Consider the following 11113-nt stretch of genomic DNA (forward strand, 5'->3'; position numbering starts at 1 on the left):
CATATTAAATAATATGAATACAACAGAAATACAAAGTATACACTTTAGCAAATCTCAGGCATGTTTTGTTTTAAAGGTTTTAACATATTTTTAATTTTCTCATCTTACCAACCCTTATATGTCACTGACCCTTTTACAGAGTGATGGCGGAACCAAAGTTTGTGGAACGTGTTCCTATCCGGACTGTATATAGCTTCAGACAGGAAGTGGGTTCAGCATGGTTTCAGACCGTTTCAGACAGAGGTTGAGAGCTCAGAGCAGATAGTGGAGTTGTTGCTGTATCAAGTGAATTTATTCATGTAGGATGGATAACTCAACAGCTGGAAAATGGGACAGTTTACCAGTAAAACTGGATAACAACATTATACAGACTCTCGACGAGTTGAAATTTACCCACATGACTCCAGTCCAGGTATTTTCATCATGTCACTTGTCCAGCATGACTATTGTTTACATGAGATGATTACATGACAAATGACCACTCTTTCTGTTTTAGGCCGCTTGCATACCTCTCTTCATGAGTAATAAAGATGTGGCTGCCGAAGCGGTAGGTTTTGTTCAGCATAATTGTATAAAACCACATGTTGATCCAGCATAACAGCTGCATCCTGTTAGAAACATTCTGATTGTGTGTGATCTGATCGAAGGTGACTGGCAGCGGAAAGACTCTTGCCTTCGTGATTCCTATTCTTCAGATTCTCCAGAAACGTGAGGAGAAGCTTAAGAAGCTACAGGTATATCCAATGCAGCGACTCGCATACCTTAAGGCTTGTTTTATGTCGTTTTCGGGGCATATAGCAAGCAACAGAAAAATCAGTAGTACTTTACCTAAACAACCTGCCTTTTCAGATTGGTGCACTAATCATCACACCCACCCGAGAACTGGCCCTACAAATTAGTGAGGTTGTGGGACGTTTCTTGCAAAGATATCCCCAGTTCAGGTCAGTAAATAACTTTTATTGTAAGCCAGATCCTATCCCCAGATTTACATTACTAGAGCTTGACTGAAAATGTTACCCCCTTGCAGACAGATTCTTTTGGTTGGTGGCAGCAATCCTATCGATGATGTGGAGAAGTTTAAAAGCCAAGGGTATGTATTCAGACTTCTCACACATACTTGTCAACTACCCAAGTTGGCACTAATGACTTGTAGTCTGTTTCAAGGATTTGAATTAGTGATGTTGACTGGATCTCTTCTGATAGGGCAAATATTATTGTGGCAACACCGGGTCGCCTGGAAGACATGTTTCGTCGGAAAGCCGATGGACTGGATTTGGCCAGCTGTGTGAAGACTCTGGATGTTCTGGTTCTGGATGAAGCAGACCGTCTGCTTGGCATGGGCTTTGAGGCTAGGTACGGTACTCCCCATTAAGTCCTTCAACAACCCATTAAGCCACACTAAATAACTCCCATCTTTGTAATCACATCACGTTGTTGTTCTCAAACACCAAATCAATCAGTTGAATTCATAATAATAATTTTCCTGCTGCCAGCCTTAACACCATCCTGGGCTACTTGCCCAAGCAACGGAGGACAGGGCTGTTCTCCGCCACTCAGACACAGGAACTGGAAAAGCTGGTGAGGGCGGGGCTTCGTAACCCTGTACGAATCGCAGTCAAGGAGAAGGGCGTAGCTGCCAGCAACTCTCAGAAGACCCCAGCGAGACTCAGCAACTACTACACTGTGAGTACACAACACCCGCTTTGAGTTTGATATATAGTTTTGATTAGACAAAAAGTGTCACTAGAGAGAGAGACATCCTATGGTAATTGTTATGTGTATTTCTTTGTGTCACATGGCTTGTCGGCTGTACAGATGTGTAGAGCTGAGGAGAAGTTCAACACACTGGTGACCTTCCTGAGGCAGCACAAGAATGAGAAGCAGCTGGTATTCTTCAGGTGTGTAGCAGGCTCAACATCATCTGCTTCATGTGAACACAGACACACTGACACTGCATACAAACAGTGCATAAACACACTTTCCATTCTGCTCCTATGCCTAGTTGTCACTTTTACTGAAAGAAGAGCGCAATATTAATTTTAAAATTTGAAATATATTAATTTTAAAATTAATATATTAATTTTAAAGGACTTAACTGTGTTTTTTTTATGACATAATGCGGGCATGATGCAGCAGTGGTAACGTCACCACCTGACAATTTGTTGGGCCAGGTTCAAGAATCATTGTGACTTGTATCACTTTGGATAAAAGTGTCTACTCAATACCAGTCAACTGTAACTTTAGCTGTAAAATATTGTTTAAGTAAGGCATTTGTATACTGTATGATGACATATTGTGTGTGGGATCATAGCACCTGTGCCTGTGTGGAGTACTTTGGGAAAGCCCTGGAGGCTCTCATCAAGAAGGTCACCATCCTGTGCATCCACGGCAAGATGGAGAAGAAAGACAAACGCAGTAAAATCTTCTCTGAATTCCGAGAGCTCAAGAGGTTAGAAGGACAACAGCTCTTTTTCTTATGGGCTGCTGGCATGAGTCATTGTTCTCCTCAGAATCCATTGAATTATTTGTCTCAACAAATATGTAATGAAGCCCAAAATGTGGCTACATGGAAATGGTTGCAATGTGAATGTAGAAAGTATACTGAGAGGGAATGCACACAGATGAATTGCACGTAGGTCCAATACCAATGTCCTGTGTTCAGTTTCTGTGAAGCACATCTTATAATAAGATGTGTGCCTATGTCATTTGACTTCACACGAAGGATGCTGTAGTCTCAGGTGTCTCTGTCTCTTTTCTGTTCTAGTGGGATTTTGGTGTGCACAGATGTGATGGCACGAGGCATCGACATCCCAGATGTCCACTGGGTGTTGCAGTATGACCCTCCCAGCAGTGCCAGGTCTGTCAACATTCACACATTACACGTTATAACATTACACACATCTAACAGCGAAACATTTTACATTTTTCATCGCTGTGTCAGTGCAGACTGCATTTATTAAACCTCATTGTCTGTTCAAAACATCACTGTTCACTAATCTTAATCCTCATTCTACACATCTACATACAAAAAATACATACATACATACATACATACATACAATAATTACTTTTCTTAAAAAAAAAAACTAAAACCTTTTACTGCTGCAGAACATTAACATTTTTTGTAGAGGGTGAACAACAAACATTCTAACAATACAGTAAGAGATCTGAAATGTTCCTGAGTTAATGATACAGAAACTCTATACAGTCTGTTTTGTGTTACCAGAGGAAAACCCCTTTTTTTAACAGACAACAGAAGCTCTTACTAATCTCAACTCTCACTGTCTCTACAGCTCTTTTGTCCATCGCTGTGGCCGAACTGCTCGCATTGGTAACACTGGCAATGCCCTTGTTTTCCTGTTGCCCATGGAGGAGACGTATGTCAACTTCCTGTCCATCAACCAGAAGGTACTGTAATATCACTCCCTGTTTATATCTACTCGGTGCCCTGGGGGGTATTCCAAGTACATGGTTTAGTGACAAACCTGATGTATGTGTTTTGTGTGTTCTGTTGTCAGTGCCCTTTGCAAAAATTACCTCGTATAAAGGACGTGGTGGACGTCTTGCCAAAGGTAAAGGCCCTTGCACTTTCAGACCGTGCTATCTTTGAGAAGGGCATGCGAGCATTTGTGTCCTACATCCAGGCCTACGCCAAACATGAGTGCAGCCTCATCTTCAGGATCAAAGGTGAGTCTCTACCTGTGACATGTAGAGTGCAATCAGATATTGGCGCATATTGAGACTCTTATTTGATCTGCCATTAGCGCAGGTATCATTATGTTAGTCAGTTTATCATGTTACCAGCGATGCCCTGATTTGTAGGCTGTACCCCACAGGCTACATAATCTCGTCTGACGCATTCAGTTAAAAGGTATTGCTCAACGATGCTGTTGATCACCTTTAATCAAACCTTTCATCAGCTTTCCCGCATGTGCGACACTGCACATGTACTCCCATAATTGGGCTCAATGCTTTTTGTGTGTGTGTGTGTGTGTGTGTGTGTGTGTGTGTATTTTTTTCGTCAGATCTCGACTTTGCTACTTTGGCCCGGGGCTTTGCGCTTCTCCGCATGCCTAAGATGCCAGAACTAAGGGGCAAGAGTTTTCCCGACTTCCAGGAAGAGGCGGTGGATACAGACACCATCCGCTTCAAGGACAAACAGCGGGAGAAACAGAGACAGAAGAAGATTGCTGAACAGAAAGAGAAACCAGAGATACCCAGGAAAAGCTTCATCAAGAACAAAGCCTGGTCCAAACAGAACAACAAAAAAGAAAAAAAGAAAAAGAACGCTGCCAAGAGAAAGCGGGCGGAGGTACAAAACACGTTTGTCAGATGTTCCATGTTCGTTCACAAATCTGAGTCTGCTATGTGTGTTTATTTGCATTTTAGTACTCATTTTCTGTGTTGATAAGTCAGTTATCTCTGTGTGCAGGGATCTGACGTTGAAGATGAAGACATGGCCGAACTCTTGAGCGATACCCGTCTCCTCAAGAAACTGAAGAAGGGTAAAATCAGTACTGAGGACTTTGATAACCAGATGTCTGGTCGGCGGGACTCGTAGTATAATCGGATCTTGGGACTTGGACACCGAGGGCACCTAAAAGCCCAAAGCATACAACTCAACAGAGTGGATGTGGGTGTGAGTGAGTCACCTGCAGTTTGAGCGAGTTGTGGAATGAGCAGAGCTGGGAGAGCACATTACTAGAGCTCATTTTTCTCCAAGACTCGGGGACAGTCAGGCATATGAGGTCCTGTTGAAGTCTGTGCGGAAAGCTTAACTTTTGCCAAAACAAACCAGTTAAAAATATTGGTGTTTTATAAACTATTTTGAAATGTATTCACAACAGAACAGAATATTTTTCTGTACTGGGGCAGGAAAGGGTTAGAGGTCAGACATGCCTCTCTATTCCTTGTCATCCTACTTTAACTCTAGCCTGGATATTCCTTTTCCAGCAAAGGGAAGAACGGATGGCTGGAATATTCTGCAACCTCAGGACTATGTTATAAAATGTACAGACTTGATCTGTATTTGTAAATCATAGTGTTGCTGTTCACAATAAATGTTAATACTTTTAACATGAGCTTTATATGTAGGGAACTGGTCTGTGTTTTTGATCAGTATTGATCAATGAGTTGTCTCACTCTCTAATCATGATATGTCATTAAACAAAAAAGTATCTCAGTTTTTGTCCATAGGCCTACTGTCTTTCCATACCCACATATTTAGTATGCTACTTGCATCTGTCAGTTGACAAACATTAGATTAAGTTGTTCAATCAAGTGATAAACATAAAAGATCACCTCCCAAGTTTATGGGGTGTTAGATAGTTATGGATCAGATGAAGAAATCATAATTGGCCTAGAGCTAACACCATCAGGTAGATCACATTACTCTTGTGGTGACCTTGTCAATGTTTTTGAGATCAGTTCTTTGGATCCTGTTGAAGTTCAATGGTGTTTGTGTGTGTAGAGAAAGATCCACAGATATGCACCTTTTAAAATAAGCAAGATGTATTTGATCAACAAGGTCCATAACTTTAGTGTGATTCATGTTTTAGATTTTGTCCATTTTGTCTTTAAAACGTCTCGAATAGAATGTTGTACATGACAGACGTTGCAATCCGCTCGCGCAGGGGCGCTCTCCTGTTTTCTGAAAGCGCAGTTGCCTGTACGAGTTGCTGAACCCGTGAGCCGTCATGTCGGGCAGGTCGGTGCGCGCAGAGACCCGGAGCAGGGCCAAAGATGACATCAAGCGGGTTATGGCCGCTATCGAGAAAGTACGAAAATGGTAAGATGCCTAGTTAGTTAACGCCAGTTACATTCTGTCAGCCAGCTCAACCAGTGGGGGAGACGAGAGACCTAGCTATACATAACATAAGGAAGAAGGGTCATTTTTAACGAAGTTGTCTGAAGAACAGATAGTTGGGAGCTGGGAATAAAAGAGGTGTTACATATTACTTAATATTTCATATAACATCTGTGCTACGTAATATTTTCTTCACGGATATCGATTTAGCCTAGAAGCCATGTCGTTGCCGTCACGAGCAGCCATTCCTCCTCCCCTGACCGGCGAAAACCGAGCGAGAGCGGACTGCTGAGACCCGTTAGCAACTCTAGTCATCCAGTAACAAATTCCCTACTGCGCTTACCATGCCGGTGCCCCAGAGTCTACTTGTTTTAAGACATTCTCGAGGTTTAAATTTAGCGCTTTGAGCGACTCGGCGCAGACAGGCGTGTCACGGGAGGGAGAGTGGAAGTCTCGAATGCAGAGACGCTGCCTGACAGTGACAGGGGGGGGTGAACGGAACAGCCAACATTACCTCTCAGCTGTTTCTTATAACAATTGTGGAGTACATTTAGTAAGAATTATTATATTGTGCATGCACGTTTCAAACTAAAGTGTTTCAACATGATATTTGTAACATGATCTTGGAAGGTCTGTTTTTTGACCTAGTTAGATGACTGAGAAAAACATGTCAGTTTGAGTGCAATGAAATGGTCAGAATCCTTCACATTTGTCGTCTCATAATTATTAACTTCTACCATGAAAACTACTTCTAGTGCTTTTGCAGTTTTGTGATCTTTCTCAACAGTAAATACGAGTGAATGTTGTTTATTATGTGCCTACCTTCAGGGAGAAGAAATGGGTGACAGTGGGCGATACATCACTGCGTATATATAAATGGGTTCCTGTAGCAGAGTCAAAGTCAGACGATGTAAGTTCCTAAGTAGATTTTTAAAGTGAAATTTCAGCACTCTAGCATAACTATACAGCCACACTGAACTGATGTTTAAGAGGGTGGTTAGTGATAGAGGGTGTTACATTTATGCCCTGCTATGCATTATCATAATTAGAAGCAGGGGAGATCTGAAAATGATGAAGTAAAGAGAACATGGGTAAAATAGCTACAGCACCATGATGTTTCATTTACAGTTATTTCTGACCATTTTAGAAAAATAAAAACAAGAAGAATGGACAGGATGAGAAATATGGATCAGAGGTCACAACCCCCGAAAACAGCTCCTCCCCAGGAATGATAGATATGCATGGTAAGAGGGAAAGTCTGTATTTTGGTGTCAGTTGTGTGTAAGCCAGTACATACGCTTGTGTGTGTGTGTGTGTGTCTGTCTGTCTGTGTGTGTGTGTGTGTTTTATGCATATGTGTGCGTAAGTCTTCAGGTGTGTGCACTTGTTTGTGGATGTGGATGTGTGTGTGTGTGTGTGTGTGTGTGTGTGTGTGTGTGTGTGTGTGTGTGTGTGTGTGTGTGTGTGTGTGTGTGTTTTATGCATACTGTATGTGTGTGTAAGTCTCTGGGTGAGTGCACTTGTGTGTGGATGTGTTTTGAGCTTATTTTGTACATAAGCTTTTGTGTGTGTGTGTGTGTGTGTGTGTGTGTGTGTGTGTGTGTGTGTGTGTGTATGGTTTGGTGTACAGTGTGTGTGTGTGTATGGTTTGGTGTACAGTGTGTCTGTATGTGTGGGTGTGTCTCAGCTGGGCCAGCACATACTGTGAAAGGCCAGATGTTGCATATTAGTTTCAGTTCCCATATTATTGCGCTGTGCATTTGACGGTTTCTCAGGGATTGTTTTTCCTCAGATGAAAACAGTAACCACAGCTCCATCGCAGACTCGTCACCTGTGAAGCTGGAGGCCAACAGTCATGGCAGCCCTGGGCTTGAGCTCAGTGGCGCCACCCAGAGGGAGGGCAGCGACACTGCAGCCCCTAAAGAGGAGGCTGGCGTGACCCACACAGATGGTGCGGATGCCAGGAACGAACAGGCCGAGGATCAGGGCAGTGACAGTCAGGCTTCAGGCACTGAGACAGGTGAGGCTTAACACATTGGTTGTTGTCTGGGATGCTGAACAGATTCTCAGTGGATAAATATGTACTGCTCAGGGGGGACTCCCAATCTAATGTAGCAACCAGTGTTAAAAATAAATGAAACGCTTCCTTACAATGTCAGGCAAAAGAGCAGAAAATATATGTAATATCTGAATTTTGGTCCAATTTGGATTGATTTCCTGTTTTTGGATGCCTCAGTACAGGTGAATAATTTATGGGTATTCATTAATGACCATTTCTAAACTTAGGTTTTACGCAAATGTAATGAATTGTATCAAGAAGTCAATGTTGTCACGGTCATGTAAATATTGTGGAAACTGTCAATGCAGTGAAAAGCAGATCGGCAGAAAACTCTGTCATTGTTGTGACCAAACGAAGCCCCCAAACCACTAGGGGGCAGGACCTCCCTTCAGATGCCACGAAATACACTCAGGTAACACTACATGGGGAATTGCTTCCCTGTTTAGGTTAAAACCCCTCATACTGGTTTTAAACTATTCATAAGTTGTTGAATGCTGAATACCAACTGTTAAGCAAATTATACACATTCTTGTTTATACTTGTTTACATGCATAAGCTCACTAATCAAATGTTTTTTGTTTTTTTTTGTATGTTGAGCAGGAATTAGAGGAGGGCCCTCCAAGTAAGAAGACCAAACAGGAGTCACCTTCTAAGGAGCCTAAGGAAGAGATGTAGATCAGCCTCAGTTGCTTTTAACAGTGTAGATGTATCTTCCTCAATAGTATGGGTGCATCCTGGCGTAGGCTACCTCTCCCATAAGACAGGCACCACACTTTCACACAAGTTGTGTTAGTGCCCCATCATTCACTCCTCTATAGAACCCTTCAGTGTTAATGCCCCATCATTCACTCCTCTCTAGAACCCTTCAGTGTGATCTGTTCTATTCTGGACATACAGAGGTGTTACATGTAGAAAAATGTGTTTATTTTCCCACCAGGTCAGGTTAACATTACCATCATGCCATCATTCTGATACCCCAGTGCAGCGTAAGAGTTCAACCCAATTAGATGTCATAAGTGGCATATGCACCAATTTGCCTCAGCTATAGAAGTACATTCAGTGCTCTGTGGTAGAACGAGACCTTGTGTTAGCCTCACATCTGAGAGACTGCAATCCCCTGGGTATGAACACACAGATGAAAAACATTTTTATCTGTGGCGCTTACTGCAGAGGACTCATGCCTCAAGGGGCTTCTGCGTTAAATTAGGTTTAGTTATTTAACCATCGCCTAACAGCAGTCTATAATGAAGTGAATATATCCTAGTGACACAAAATTAGAGGTAATTAGCATTTTTAGTATTCTCATTAAGGATTGGTGTACCCAGTATGACTTAAATAGATTTGTGTTCAGTACTCTTGTAATAGTTTTTTTTTAATATATATATATTTCTTTTTTTTATGAAGCAGATGTGCAAGCGAACTGTAAGCACACAGCATGCTGGAGCGCTGAATGTTATTTTGGGCATTGCATATCAAATTGTGTAACAAACTGTGAGGGATGTTGGATTTTCGTATGACCTGTTTTAGGGGGCATTCCACAAAATTGGTAATATTTGACCTATTTTACAGGGGTATTCCAACAGCATTAAAGTTTAGGATAGGGATTTTTGCTGCAGAATTCTTCTGCTCTGTCACTGCATTCAAAAACCTACAAAACAGAAAAAACACACTTTATGATTTTTGAGATGTGTGGTGGTATTGGAGGATGCAAATGTTCACTGGGAGTAAAGTGCATTTGGAGGCTACATCTTTTCAGTTTACATCCATTGTTAGCCCTCCCATACCCCTGGAGTCCATATGTTTAAAACAAAAGACAAACATTACCACCATTTGATGGCTTGTTCTAGAAAGCTAGGTGACCCAGTAAATACCTCATGTCCAGTTTAATCAAGCTGCTATTGAAAGGTTAGATTTTATCTGTGTGTAACACCTCACATTGTCAGTCACTGTTTTACGATTCTAACAACCTGTCCTACACATTAGAGTATTGGTGTAAAAGAAAACAAAGAACGCTATGAACACTTAGATATAGCATTCCTCTTCTTTGAACACGTTTTGGTTCTTGGTATGATAGCTCTACATTAAACATGGTGTTACCTATTTATTTTTCTTTGCCTTGTTTAATGTGTACAAAATCTGCTTTTAATAGTGAATAAATATGATTTAATAATAATAAACTCTTTTTGTAACTCTTAACTTTAAATATTTTTGAGTATGTCAAAATGCTTTGTTGATACATGTATTTTGTGTACAGTTTTAAGTCATGGTTTTCATGTGTTCCATGTTCAACTAATCCTCATCCTTTCTGAAATCTGAAAATATATAAAACCCAATTCTCTTTCTCCCAATGCAATTATATAAAGCATTAACCCAACGTAGACAAAACAAAAAAATACACTGACTCTTGTTTTGCAATATATTACATATATTGAATTAGTACAAGTTAACAGTACATAAAACAGTGCACTACTTAAAGACCATCACAATTTTATGTAGAAAGTCCACAAAGCGTTGTGAATAAATGCTGCTAAAACGAGTGCTGTCAAATATTACCTTCATACAAACAGAATAAGTCTCAAAATATATTTTAAATAATTTCGATGCTATGGCACCCTATGTGCAATTTCCTTCAAAAAAATGCAGCTGTTTTAAAAAGTTGCAGTATGTGATTTCTGGTGACGTTTATAGCAATGTAACATTGACAACAACAAAAAATCCCTTTTAAAATCTCTCTTTTGGAATGCACATGTATTTGTGCTAAAGTGTGAAAAACAAAGTGATTTGGATGAGTCCTTTAAGAAACTCTAAAATGCTGTAAATGTTTTCAAGATAGTTAAACTAGCATAATATGTATCGGTATGCATGGATGAAACAAAGAAGAAATCACATACTACAGCTTTGAAATTGAACAAATCTCATTTGTTAACCATATCAAATTTACAGCTTTCCCGTACTATTGACAGATACAATATGATCCAAATTTGTGCTTCAATAACTGGTGTCTTGCAGAGATAACATAACACATAACATGATATAACAAGTATTTTTTACATTTCATATAAAAAGTATAACTTAAATAGTTTTGTAGAATGACCGTTAAAAGGGAGTGCTTGAATGCATAAGGGATTAAAGTGAGCAGTGCAATACGTTTTTTTATTGGCTGGTGTGGCCTAGTCTGACACTATGGAACCTATTTAGTTACAGCCTGATTTGTTCTTTGAAAGATGTCAGTTTTCATGTAGTCTCGC

The 11113-nt window shown here is 40.7% G+C and overlaps 2 protein-coding genes across 3 annotated transcripts; both read left to right on the plus strand.

Moving 5' to 3' along the window:
* Window positions 1-206: 206 nt before the first annotated feature.
* On the plus strand, window positions 207-5081 carry ddx55 (DEAD (Asp-Glu-Ala-Asp) box polypeptide 55). Its single transcript, XM_042060461.1, has 14 exons — window positions 207-412; window positions 497-547; window positions 648-734; window positions 850-941; window positions 1028-1090; window positions 1204-1353; window positions 1494-1683; window positions 1816-1898; window positions 2312-2449; window positions 2765-2857; window positions 3294-3408; window positions 3519-3687; window positions 4026-4312; window positions 4433-5081. The coding sequence occupies exons 1-14, from the start codon at window positions 305-307 to the stop codon at window positions 4559-4561; spliced, it is 1755 nt and encodes a 584-aa protein (XP_041916395.1). The 5' UTR covers window positions 207-304; the 3' UTR covers window positions 4562-5081.
* Window positions 5082-5628: 547 nt separating this feature from the next.
* Window positions 5629-10010, plus strand: LOC121680921 (B-cell CLL/lymphoma 7 protein family member A-like). Of its 2 annotated transcripts, none has more exons than XM_042060518.1 (6): window positions 5629-5788; window positions 6635-6716; window positions 6954-7050; window positions 7599-7826; window positions 8174-8277; window positions 8466-10010. In XM_042060518.1, exons 1-6 carry the CDS (start codon window positions 5697-5699, stop codon window positions 8538-8540), a joined length of 678 nt encoding a protein of 225 aa, XP_041916452.1. In that variant the 5' UTR covers window positions 5629-5696; the 3' UTR covers window positions 8541-10010. The 2 variants fall into 2 exon arrangements, with proteins under 2 accessions (XP_041916452.1, XP_041916453.1); XM_042060519.1 differs by having other exon boundaries at window positions 7629-7826.
* The last annotated feature ends 1103 nt before the right edge of the window (window positions 10011-11113 follow it).

This window comes from Alosa sapidissima, chromosome 13, assembly GCF_018492685.1.
Source record: "Alosa sapidissima isolate fAloSap1 chromosome 13, fAloSap1.pri, whole genome shotgun sequence".
NCBI lineage: Eukaryota > Metazoa > Chordata > Actinopteri > Clupeiformes > Clupeidae > Alosa > Alosa sapidissima.

Excerpts from the sequence above, each read along its gene's own strand:
- ddx55 (XM_042060461.1), top strand. The coding sequence starts at position 305 with ATGGATAACTCAACAGCTGGAAAATGGGACAGTTTACCAGTAAAACTG. Across the intron at positions 548-647 it reads AAGATGTGGCTGCCGAAGCG|GTGACTGGCAGCGGAAAGAC; the intron begins GTAGGTTTTGTT and ends ATCTGATCGAAG. Across the intron at positions 4,313-4,432 it reads CCAAGAGAAAGCGGGCGGAG|GGATCTGACGTTGAAGATGA; the intron begins GTACAAAACACG and ends CTCTGTGTGCAG.
- LOC121680921 (XM_042060518.1), top strand. The coding sequence starts at position 5,697 with ATGTCGGGCAGGTCGGTGCGCGCAGAGACCCGGAGCAGGGCCAAAGAT. Across the intron at positions 7,827-8,173 it reads GGCTTCAGGCACTGAGACAG|TGAAAAGCAGATCGGCAGAA; the intron begins GTGAGGCTTAAC and ends CTGTCAATGCAG. Across the intron at positions 8,278-8,465 it reads ATGCCACGAAATACACTCAG|GAATTAGAGGAGGGCCCTCC; the intron begins GTAACACTACAT and ends TATGTTGAGCAG.